The 12,993-nt window shown below is 38.0% G+C and overlaps 1 protein-coding gene across 1 annotated transcript; it reads right to left on the bottom strand.

Moving 5' to 3' along the window:
* Positions 1 to 573: 573 nt before the first annotated feature.
* Positions 574 to 5,522, bottom strand: LOC131007934 (receptor kinase-like protein Xa21). Its single transcript, XM_057934845.1, has 3 exons — positions 4,374 to 5,522; positions 4,080 to 4,298; positions 574 to 1,304 (listed from the first exon to the last, which is right to left on the bottom strand). Exons 1-3 carry the CDS (start codon positions 5,284 to 5,286, stop codon positions 574 to 576), a joined length of 1,863 nt encoding a protein of 620 aa, XP_057790828.1. The 5' UTR covers positions 5,287 to 5,522.
* Positions 5,523 to 12,993: the final 7,471 nt, after the last annotated feature.

Here is a 12,993-nt window from a genome sequence, read left to right as displayed (position 1 = left end):
CCTGCAGGGTTTAGCGCAATAAACCTTATTGAGCTCCTTAAGGGGATGTCATTATCCTATACCGGATACGGGTACTAATACAGATAATCAAATATCATATATTAACCGCTATCACCCAAGATACAGAGTACTCGAATTAGTATATAACTTTCACCCATAGTAAGTCAAAGTGATATACGAATTAACATATATATCTGAATACTTATTAGTATTAAGATCTTATGAGTCACCGAGATCTTGATTCTTCACTTATGTCAGATAGAAGAATACATCTCACTGTTGGTCCTATCAATACGTAATGACGTACCAGTATAGACAAGTAGTCAAGACAAACTACTTCCATCTATACTGCAGCCTAAACCAATAACTTGTCCTAGAGTTATTTCGGCTGTGATCATATTATATCTCTTAAGGTTATTCCAATTATACGATCTTCTGTGATACACCGTATAACCGTATAACCTACTTATATAGAGATAAAGAACATACATATGCAATCATGAACACAATCAGATAGGAGATTAGATAGTGAACTTAGGAAACATTGTATACAAGCATAAAACGTTCTTGCTTTCAGTATACAAATCCAACATTGACGCCGTCTCCGATCTCTGCAAAAGAAAGATTCACCAGACCGTCCACCTCATGTTTCAAGCCAACCCATACCGAAGAAGTAGCCACATGTTTTTTGGCATGACCAAACTTATCCAAATATCTCGATCTCATCAACCGGTGCGGGAACGCCTCCCCTTTAATGAGCTTCCACGCCATCCGCATAAGATAACTTTTATTCATTACAGTAAAAGAACGAAGTCCAAGGCCTCCCTCTTCTTTAATAGCGCAACATTTACTCCATTTAACAGCACATGAAGGCTTTATATCCGTTTTCCCCGTCCAGATAAAATTTCTGCAGCTGCGATCCAAAGCATAAAGAAGTGACTTTGGCCATCGGAAAACCATCATAGTGTGAATGATGGAGCTTTGAATAACCGAATTGACAAGACATATTCGACCAGCCATAGAAAGATTAAGACCCGCCCATCTAGAGAACTTTTGCACAATACGATCCTTGATGGCAATGAAATGAGACGCCTTCGGTCTTCCAACAAAAAGAGGGGAACCTAAGTAATTCACCCTATCGCCACCCTGCGTGAAACCCAGAGCTTGACTAATGCCTCTCTTCATTGGAGTGGTAACCCCCTTCGCATAGTAAATACGCGATTTTTCCAAACTGCAAACTTGGCCGGAAATCGATTCATAGTACTCCAGAATATGTTTAATCTTCTTCGCGTTGCGGCTAGAAGCTTTACAGAAAAGCAACACATCATCAGCATAAAGCAAATGAGTAGGAAAATTCATGCTCCGACTGAAACTCATAGGAATGAGATGTCTCGAGTTAACGCAGTTAATGATTAAATGACTGGGCACAAATTAATAATTCAATACGTTACTATATCATTTAATATTAAAAGAATGGACATTGGAGTCCAAAGTTGGCCAATTTATTTACATTTTAATGGTAAAATAGAAAATTCGCAAGCCTTTAATCGTTTGTTCCAACAAAATGAAAAAGTTCCTTTATCTTTCTAAGTTCATTAGTGAAATTTTAATTGTAAAAGTTGGTCCAATGAAGCGATAAATGTATTGTAATGTAAAATTTACTTATGTGCGTTTTCTTTGGTTGTAAATTTATCATTGAAAAATGAGGGATAAACAAAATTTCACCTTTGAAACTCTTACTTTCTTTTTTCTCCTTTCCTACAAAATAGAATTTTATCCTTACTAATTCCTCAATTTCACTACAAAGAAGGGATAATATTATCCCTTCCTTTTTGGTGTGATAATATTATTCATCATTTGTAGTGAAAATGAGTAATGGATAAAGGTCAAATTCTATTTTGTAAGAAATGAGGGAAAAGAAAAGAAGGATTTAAGGGATGAAATTTTGTTTATTTCTTATTTTTCCATGATAATTTTACAATCAAAGAGAATGCACCCTCAAAGTATATAATATGACAATCACAATGAGATCGGTACTCACGAGAATCGATATAAATAAAAATTATCCGAAAATTTTAAAACAAGAACCGTTAGCAATGTGATACCCTTCTTCAACCATCTCTAATGTTGTGGGTTCAATTCCCAAAAGCAGCGAAGCTAGCTTTTTGTTTTCTATATATATATATATATATATATATATAGGGAGAGGTTCAAGAAAGAACCATAAATAAAAGAAGACCGGAGAACCATTTTCAGCCATTCGATCATCAAGATCTACGGTGGATGCATCATCTTGTTGGATGAATGCAGATCCTGGGTTCGAATCCTGAAGGGAGCATTTTTTTTTAATTTTTTTAGTGCATTAATTTTAACAGCGAATACATTAATTTTTACAGTGGATGCATTAGATTTGATGGTTCTCCCGTTCTCACAAATAATGTAGTTCTCTCTAGAACCACACCCTATATATATATATATATATATATATATATATATATATATATATCATAATTAGAAATAACAATTGTCATGAATATAAATAACATTTGTTGTGAAAAAGTAACGTTTTACAAACATTACCTTTCTACATGTCGATTATTACTTTTCATTAGGACTGTAAATGAATCAATTGCTGCTCGCGAATTATTCGGGGTTCGGCTCGAAAAAAGCTCATTCGAAATTTGTTCATTTTCTAAACAAGCTGAATTCGAACCCGAGCTCGATAAAATAATCGAGCTGAACTCGAGCCTGTACATGTTCGACTCGCGAATACATTTGGCTCGTACCTTCGCGAGCCTATTCGCGAATAGATTCGCGAATAGGCTCACGGATAGTCTCATGAATAGAATCACGAATATGTTCGCGAATATATTTATTAAATAATAATTTTATATATTTCATTTGTTAAATATTTTCTGAATAATAAAAATAATTATCATAATTAAAAAAATAATTTGCAAAACTAACTTGACAAATTATCTATTAATTTGTTAAAAATAAATAAATTATGACTCATAAATAGTTTAGAAATATATGAACAATTATAATTTTTTTATTTTAATAAAGCCTTAATATATAAATAATTCGAACCGAGCTCGAATTCGAATTTGAATACGGATTTGAAATTGAGCTCGAAATTCAAGCCAAATTCGAACCGAGCTCGAGTTGAAATAAACGAATAATTAACGAGCCAAATTCGAACCAAACTCGAGCGTAGTATTATATAGGCGAGCCGAGCTCGAGCTCATTTAAAAGCTCGAATTCGAGCTCGAGCTGAGCCAAATTTTCACGAACCGAGCCCGAGCCCGTAGGTATTCGGCTTGGATTGGTTCGTATACAACCCTACTTTTCATCACAACAGTAATTATTTTGAATTATTACTATCCGTGACCCACGCCCAGCCAAATTTGTCTCTTGCTAGAGACCGGTTTCACCCAAGACCTACTCTATGACAATTGTTTAAATACATAAATTAATTTTTTTGTTTTTAATAAAAGAAGGATCGATCGATATCATGCAATCAGATGTAAACTTGATTATATTGTCATAATATCATACAATCATATATAAACTTGATTGTGGAACCTTATACATACTTTTATATATATATTCAACAACAATATTGGTGATATAAGGTGGGCTTAGTGAATTCTTGGAGTGTTTTGGGAAACTAATTGTTAACATCTAACATAACTTTATCCGATCAAAAAAAAAAATTGGTGATATAAAAGTAATGTGATATTTATTATTATAATAATAATTATTATTATTATTATTATATGAAGTAATTTAATTTGAAGAATTTAAACTTATTTAGAATTGTGATGATCTAGTGTGAGATTCTTGTATAATAATAATAATGATATTACATTATTGTACTTAAAATAGATTTAAAAATAGGAACATAATAGGTAAGCAAATTTTGTAAAACAAGAATTTAAAAAACAAAAAATTGTAAAACAATATTTTCTTATAATAGGTATAGATTCATTGTTTTGACTTGCACTGCTAGCTATTTTGGTCCAAACAGGTACGTATATAAGTTAGTGATGTTCTTCTATAAAATTCTTGCATCATACCTGTAAAATGGTTTTCTGATAGTTCCAAAATTGTGAGCGTAGTAATATTCCCGACATCCCTTGAAAGATTCCCCGTGAATTTGTTGCGCCATAGATATATCTCTTGCAGAGAAGACATATTCAGGAAATTACTGAAATCAATTGAGCCCTCAATCTCATTCTCCTCAGCATAAAAACCAACCAGACTCTGAAGATTGCCAATCTCATGTGGTAGTATATCTGCCAAAAAAAGTGTCATGAAACTAATAAAATCTCATTTACACAAATTTATGTGATAAGAACTTGAACTCATACCGTTCAAATTGTTAGCACTGAGATACAAAATCTGAAGAGATGTTAAGTATCCGATTTCCGAGGGTATCTGCCCACTAAAAGAGTTGTAAGAGAGGCTCAAAACCTCAAGTCGTGAACACTGGGATACATTTGTGGGAATCGCACCACTCAGCTGATTGAAAGAAAGATAAATCCCAGTAAGAGATGGAAGATTACTGCACATGTCTGTTGGAAGACTTCCACTCAATTCATTGCCTGTCAAAGCTATAGTTACCAAGGTCGATATGTTGAATATGGCTGATGGTATAGCACCCGATAAATGATTGGATTGAACGGACAGAGTTTGTAGGCTTTGAAGTCTCCCAAACTCTTTTGGAATTTCTCCACTTAGAGAATTGGAAGTTAAGTCAAGAGATCGCAGGTTTGCTAGGTTTGAGAGCGATTTTGGGATGGAACCTATGAAGCTGTTGTTGCGTAAATTCAAGTATTCTAGTTTTGGTAACTGGCCAAACATCATAGGGATTGCTCCAGTGAAGTTGTTGAGTCGGAGAGATATGAACTTCAAACGGCGAAGGAGAGACAGCTCTTGAGGCAAGTCTCCATGGAAAAGGTTGCTGGTGAGGTCGAGGGAGACGAGAAATGAGAGGTGCCCGAGCGGTGGTGGAATGGTGCCGGAGAGAGCCATGTTGGAGAGATTCAAGGCAGCTACTCTTGGGTGGCGCAAGCTGCAAGTGACGCCAATCCAGCTGCAGATTGAGCTCGAATTGGTCCAATTTGTTGCGAGTATACGACAAGGGTCGGAGGTGATGTGTAGTTTGAGTGAAAGAAGGGCAGTTTGATCAGTTGCAAGGCTCGTAGGGATTTTGACGTCAGAAGAAAGCATTTGGAAAGTTATGGTGAGGAATGCAAAAATGGCATAAAGCTTTTTCTCCATGGCTGCAAATTGGGTGATTGTATTAAGGTAAGCCTCTAATTAATATACACAAATATTACAAGGCTTGCTTGACTTGAGAGTCTTCATGGGTGTGGCTTTTGATGTCTTTTTTAGTTTTTTATTTTTACTTTTGAGTCAAGTCCTCGTTAGCTGTTATTTCCATGCCCAATCACTTATTGCGATTGAGACGAATCGAAGACGAAGACTTGAGATTGAGATGACCAAAACATCACACATTGATCGATATTACTGTTCTGATTTAGTTTTCATTTTACTGTATTTTCTTAATCCAAAACAAATCTAAAAACAATACATATACTCAACTTCGCATAAGACAACTGATCAAAAAAAAAACTTCGCATAAGACAACACAATGATATATACTAACAATATTATTATTATTATTATTATTATTATTATTATTATTATTATTATTATTATTATTATTATTATTATTAAACTACATAAATAAATAAATAAATAAATATAATTTAAAGACTGTACGACGGAGGACTCAATCGAGAACCTCAGGTCTTGAGCATTAACCTCCTACCACTATGCCAACACACACACAAATATGGATATTAATTACTCCCTCCGTCCACGAAAAAGAGTCTTATTTCCCCTCTTTTTTTGTCCACAAAAAAGAGTCCTGTTTCACTTTTTTGACAAAATTACCCTTATTTTACTTCACTATTTACTTTAGTTGCCATAGATGGCCCCACCATTAATATTTTTAAACACCTTAATTATGGAGACAATTATTCCTTAATTAAATCATTTTTCAGATTAATTAATCCTGCCACCTACCTAATTATATTTGCTGAACTTTATCTTCCATTTCATCAAAACCCTAGAAATTTCCTAAGGTTACGCCGCTCTTTGCGTCTCCTATCTCGGCCCACTTTTCTCCGGCGATTACCACTCCTGCCTCCGATTACTCACCGTCGCTCACTCCTACACGATGGATGATGTGCCATTTCTCAGTTCTCTCTGTAAATCCGGTGCTTCTACCGAAGAATCACCGGATCTATTGCCATCTCCGATGAATCTCTGTAAATTCGGTGATTCTTCGTCTGAAAGCGCCGTCTCGCCCCTTCTTCTTCACCCTAAAGCGTCGCCTCCCTCAAAGCAAACCTCCCTCAAATCGCAGCCTCCCGCATCCCTCTGAGCCCGAAAGCCCAAATCGTTGCTTCCCTCTGAGCCTGAAACCCAAAATCGCCGCTTGCCTTAAATCAGCGCCTCCTTCTTCAAGGTGAGGAGCCACATGCCGGCGAAGGTGACAGCAGCGAGGGCTGCGGCCGCCGCGGTTCCCTCTCCGGCGAAGCCGCGCCTGAGCGCCGCTCCCCTGGCTTCATCTCTCTCTCTCCCCCGGCGCGATTCCCTGCCTCCACTGCCTCTGAGTTCAGCGTCGTCGTCCCCTCCACCTCCACCATAGCGCCATCGACCACCCCCTCGAGTTCCGGATTCTCTCTGGGTTTGGGATCTGATTAATTTTGGGTTTGTGAGAAATTTTAATTTTTGTTTTGTTAATTTGATTTTAGAAATTTTGAATTTCGATCTTGCTTGGAATTTGGTTGTGGAATCTTATTTAGTGAATTTAGTTCTTGAATTTGTTGATTTTGGTCTTGAATTTCGTTCTTGGATATCTGAATTTGGTTCTTGAATTTCGTTCTTTTAATGAATTTGTTCTTGAATTTTGTTCTGAAATTTGTTGATTTTTGTTGAATTGTGGTTCTGTAATTTTCGTTGAATTTGGTTCTGGAATGTTGGTTTTAAATTATGAATTGTCATCAAAAGTTAATTGAGGATTAGGGACTTTAAAAGTCATATTAACACTACCCCTATAAATTTATTTCTCTCTCCACTTACACCTACTTTAACAACTTTCTTAAAACCCGTGCCGAGTCCCAAATGGGACTCTTTTTCATGGACGGAGGGAGTATTATTTGCCGTGTTGATTAACCATCATAATATATTTGCATATATGATTCATAAATGTATTTTATCTTTAAATTATGATAGGGACTAGTTATATATACATGTTTTATCTTCATATTAGGATGGTGGGTCATATATATGTTTTCAGATTGGATGTTTTCAGAAAATCTTTATTTCTCCAATTGAAATGGATATATTGTCTTATTTATTCAAGTACAACTATTGTAAAATGTAACAACTTAAAATTATATTAATGCGTATTTATGAAATTTAGTTTTCTTTAAGAAACAATGGTGTCAAATGGCCACATTGAACATGCAAACACAATATTTGGCCACTAATTGAAAAAACACAAATTATGGCCATTAATTAGGCAATATGCCTAATATACCCCTAATTGGGCGGACTGGGTAGGGTCAGGAGCGCGGGTCGTGTGCCGGGTAGGATCAGGCACGCGGGTCGGGTTAGGCACTTATGGCACTATTAGTGTCATAAGTGCCAACGAAATTTTTTTTTACTCCCCCTGCCCTGTCTACCCCCCCAGACCCCCGACCCCACCCACCCCTAAGCCAAAAGAAACTTTTTAAACACTTCCCCTAGGGTTTAGATATTCCATTTAGGGTTTAGATTATCCATTTAGGGTTTAAATGTTCCATTTAGGGTTTAGATGATGCTGTTGTTTCTATATTTGTTCTGCATGTTTGGCACTTATGACACTAATAGTGCCATAAGTGCTAAAAAGACCATTTTACTTTATTTTATTTTGAATTTTCGTTGGCACTTATGGCACTATTAGTGCCATAAGTGCCAAAAAATAAAATAACAAAAGTAAAATTTGATTTATTTTTATCTAGGGGGAGTAAATTGTTTTTTGTTTTTGGCTTGGGGGTGGGTGGGGTCGGGGGTCTGGGGGGTAGACAGGGCAGGGGGAGTAAAAAAAAATTTCGTTGGCACTAATAGTGCCATAAGTGCCTAACCCGACCCGCGTGCCTGATCCTACCCGGCACGCGACCCGCGCTCCTGACCCTACTCAGTCCGCCCAATTAAGGGCAAAAACGTCCCAAAACTATAAAAATGGCCAAAATTTATGTTTTTTCAATGAGTGGCCATAATTTGTGTTTTATGATCCATTTTGGCTATTCCAAAATTTTACTCTTTCTTTAATTTCTCACAATATCTTTGATTTTTATGTTAACCAATCGCTATGCATATATATTTGATATTCACAAATATATAAAAATACACGAAATTACCTAAAGCTTAAATTTTAATCCACTTTATTCTTTTAATCAATTAATACATAAACTTTGAAAATAACATTAATCCCTTCAACGGTTCAATCAATTTGTGTTACAGGTCTTTGTTTCACTTGAACAAGTTATTCTTTGTGGAACTCATCTCAGTGGAGCAATATCTTAATTAGTGGAGCAATATATATAATGATAATCATAAGTTAGTATTTGTATTCTAAATGTCCTTCCATTATTTCTTGGGTCAATAAAGCTTTATAATTTGAGATTTATTTGTTTATAAAGAATATATTCTCTAACTTAATTATTCTTATATTTTGTTTATTAAGGCTACATTTACTTTGATGGATAAATTTATCCATGAAAAATGATGGATAACAAAAATTTATGCCTTTAAATGTCTAATTTCTTTTCCAACATTTGACACAAAAGCATTTTTTCTTCCTTATTTTCACTTCAAGGATGGATAATATTATCCACTCATTTTTGAAGGGATAATATAATCCATCCTTGAAGTGAAAATAAGAAAGGAAAAATTGTGAACTTCTCTTTTGTATAACAACAATCCCATCAAATTAACAGAGTGTTTGATGATCAAACAACATGAAGTCTGCTGCCTGCAACGGGACAACAATATGATGGTTAATAATTGCACCACCATGAGAGTCGAATTTGAAAGTTAGTGCAACCGTGCCAACTTTTAGGCACGACTCCGACTTCACTGGTGATCTGACGAGAAGACGAACTACCTATTGTTAAAAATGTTCTTTGGTGTGGAACACATTAGGCTTTGATTTTGTCGTGATTGATCATCAATTTAAAATTATTTATGTCCACTATCTTAGAGCGATTTGTAAAAATAGGTCAATATTTTTTGGACATGCAAAAACAGGATAATTATTTTAAATTTTGGTATTTGTGGGCCACATTTGAAACCAATCAACTATTTTGGGCCACATTTTTTTTAATCAAAGTAGTTAAGAAAATTAATATTTGGGTTGAAGGCTATGTATTATACTCCCTCCGTCCACGAAATGAGTATCCATTTGTGGATGGCACGGGTTTTAATAAATGTATGGAGTGTAGTGTGAATAGTTTAAGGGTCTCACCTTTTGAGTGTATTAATTAAAGAGATGTGTGGGGTACACTTGCCAAAAAGGGAAATGGGTACTCATTTTGTGGACGGACGAAAAAGGAAATATGGGTACTCATTTCGTGGACGGAGGGAGTATTAAGTTAGCCCAATATCTTTGTAGCCCACATATGTTATTTCTTATGGGTGATTTTAAACATAGCTCCCATTTTACTTACCATAGCCCGCTATTCAAAATAATAATAAAAATAATTATAAATTTATTATTTTATCCTAAATTTCATAGCCCTCTAAATTAAGAGAAATTATTTTCATAATCAAATTAAAATTTTCAAACTTTGCCATAGCCCCCAAACCCCACCCACGCAACTCAAATCCAATTAATCATCTTTCTTTTTTCGCTGCATGATCTCTTTCAAACAAGATGATATTTTGTGTATTAATTTGCTTATTTCCAAGCGGTTTCTGTTTGTAAGAAATTGAGTGCAAAATAATTCCTTCTCTTCAATTTTTCTTCCCAAGCTTCACCTGCAACAAGATTTCATCTTTTCAAAAAAACAAAAATTCCTTCTCAAGTAACGTATATCTTTTTAAAACTAAGCGGAAAACTTTAAAACGGGCAGCAGCCGGTGGGTTATGTCGAGACATTGTCGAGGTGTTCGGAAATTTGGAGACTGGTTAATTTTTGTTGATGGAAGAAATAGGTTTCAGTTTGGGCGAAGGGCTATTTAAACCTTTGCAATTTTCCTTTTAATTTCATCTCTATATATCTACTTTTTTTCAATCTCTAACTGATTTTGTCAACCACTTTTGAGGGATAGGCGGAATAAACAAAAACAAACAACTAACTGAAGTGGAAAATAATCACTGCATCTTCCATTCCCAATTAGTGCAAAATCGAATACGTTGTACAGGACAAACTAGTAAAATCATTCATTATACATTACTTGAGAATGGATTTTTTTGTTTTTTTGAAAGATGGAATCTTGTTGCAGGCGAAGGGGGTGGAAAGCTTGGGAAGAACAATTAAAAAGAAGGAAATCATTTTGCACTCAATTTATTATAGGGCAAAGGTGCAAATTAGTCCTTGAACTCAATCCCCCTAGAGCGTTTAGCCCCCGATACTTGGTCAAGGCGCGTTGACCTCCCTGAACTCCCGAGAAAAAGGTGCAACTAAACACACGCACCAAATGGCGCCTAAACGCCGTTTCGTCCAATTTTTTTATTTATTTTTAAAGCGGGCCCAAGGTATACTGCCCTCGTCGCCAAGGTCACCGAGAAGGCTTGGCGGGACATGGAGAAGGTCTTGAAGGTTGGAATCGAAGAGGAGACGGCGGCGGTGGCGGCTGCGGAGTTGGATAATAATTCGTTCGGCATCATATCGAAGGAGTTCCTTCGGCAGCACGGGGTCCACTTGTTCGGAGCAGCGAGCACGTGGTTCTTGATCGACATCACCTACTACAGCCAGAATCTCTTCCAGAAGGAGATCTTCACCGCGACAGCCAAGACGATGAGCGCATTCGACGAGGTCTTCAAGATCTCACTATCTCAGTTCAAGATGATCTATGATATATATACATGCTTTAAATTGAGTTTGTGTCAACGAGCTCAGGCTCGACTTGTGTCTGTGGACAATTGTATGTTACGTTGTTTGAGTCGAGTCAGAGGGCAGGGGCTTGGGCTTCTGTTCGACTAAGCGAAGGGAAGACGGAGATTGAGGGCCTAGGGCTCAGTGGCGTTCGCCAGAAATCGAAAGGAGGGGGGTTAAGAGGTGGCATCTGGAACTTGGGATCTAGGGTTCAGGCGAGGATAGAGGGTGAGGCGACGGCTGGTGGCTGCTGCTGGTGCGGCCGCCGGAGGACAGAGGGAGATGAGGGATGGGTGTAGGTGTTTGTGTGTGTTCTATGGCCGGAGTTCAAGAGAGAGCGGCAGAGGCGCGGTCTGTGGGTTGCATTTCCGTCGAATTCGGAGGAGAGGAGAGTGAGGGCAGCGACTGGCTTGATGCGGTCGCCGGAGAAACGAGAGGGAGAAGGAGGGGCGGCGGACCTTGCGTCTTTGTGAGGTTGAGAGAAAAGTGGAGCCAAGAGGGTGGCCGTCGGCAGTCTCCGTCGCCGGCAAAAGAAGGAGGAGGCAGATTGTGAGTGTGAGAGGATGAGTGAGTTTTTTTTTTTTAATTTTAAAGATAACGGCGTTTAAGCGCCGTTTGGTGCGTGGGTTTAGTTGCACCTTTTTTTCGAGAGTTTAGAGAGGTCAACGCGCCTTGACCGAGTATGGGGGCTAAACGCTCTAGGGGGTTCGAGTTCAGGGACTAATTAGCACCTTTGCCCTTTATTATAAACAAAAACCCTGGCACCTGATTTGGAGACGAGTGAAGAAGAAATGAGATGAAGATGATTAATTGGATCTGAGTTGCGTGGGTGCAGTGTTTGGGGGGGCTATGGCAAAGTTTGAAAATTTTAATTTGATTATGCAAATAATTTCTCTTAATTTAGAGGGCTATGAAATTTAGGATAAAATAGTAAATTCATAATTATTTCTATTATTTTTTAAAATAGGGTCTATGCTGAGTAAAATAGGGGCTATGAATAAAATTACCCATAAGTTAAAGCAACATATTATTAAAATTGGCCCATAGAAGCCCAAACACTAGGCCCAAACAAAACCCTTCTTCTCCCACATCAGCCGCTCCACACTACCCAACGGACCCGATCGTTCTCTCTCGGTTCACTGAAAATCCGCCCCTTCTCCCTCGGAAATCCACCGCCGCCGGAGAAACAGCGACAACCGCTGACACCCTCAGTCATCTCTCTCCCCCTCGACCTTTGGCGATGTAGCAGCGACAAGCCGCCGCTCGCCTCCCATCTCTCGCAGTCTGCCTCACCGAACCCGGCGGAAACGGCCTCCACGCCGCCTCCGCCTTCCTCGGGCGAAGAGCCGAAGGCCTGTCATCTCCCTCACTGTTAGAAATGGATATTGGGCCCATTCCTCCCTTAAAAGGCCTTATAAGGGAGGGGGTTGCCTTACCATATAAAGTGGCTCATGCCACTATCTCCAATTCAATGTGGGACACTTCAATACACCCCCCGCACGCGCAGCGTTGACTATCTCAAACGCAAATGTGGAACACTTCAATACACCCCCCGCACGCGCAGCGTTGACTATCTCAAACGCCATCTGTTGACAACGATATTGGGGGGGCCTATCATTGGATTGGGTTGGCTTTGATACCATGTTAGAAATGGATATTGGGCTCATTCCTCCCTTAAAAGGCCTTATAAGAGAGAGGGTTGACTTACCATATAAAGTGGCTCATGCCACTATCTCCAATCCAATGTGGGACACTTCAATACTCACCTTACCCCATTTCCCAAATATCTCTCTCTCGCTCAATTCGAACTCACACCAGACACTTCTCCTTCTTCC

The sequence above is a fragment of the Salvia miltiorrhiza genome, chromosome 2 (assembly GCF_028751815.1).
Source record: "Salvia miltiorrhiza cultivar Shanhuang (shh) chromosome 2, IMPLAD_Smil_shh, whole genome shotgun sequence".
Taxonomy (NCBI): domain Eukaryota; kingdom Viridiplantae; phylum Streptophyta; class Magnoliopsida; order Lamiales; family Lamiaceae; genus Salvia; species Salvia miltiorrhiza.
The sequence above is the reverse complement of the archived record's forward strand: the minus strand, read 5'-3'. Positions and strand labels throughout refer to the sequence as shown.

Excerpts from the sequence above, each read along its gene's own strand:
- LOC131007934 (XM_057934845.1), bottom strand. The coding sequence starts at position 5,286 with ATGGAGAAAAAGCTTTATGCCATTTTTGCATTCCTCACCATAACTTTC. Across the intron at positions 4,299-4,373 it reads CAGTGCTAACAATTTGAACG|ATATACTACCACATGAGATT; the intron begins GTATGAGTTCAA and ends TTTTTTTGGCAG. Across the intron at positions 1,305-4,079 it reads ATCAGAAAACCATTTTACAG|CTTCTAGCCGCAACGCGAAG; the intron begins GTATGATGCAAG and ends TTTTCTGTAAAG.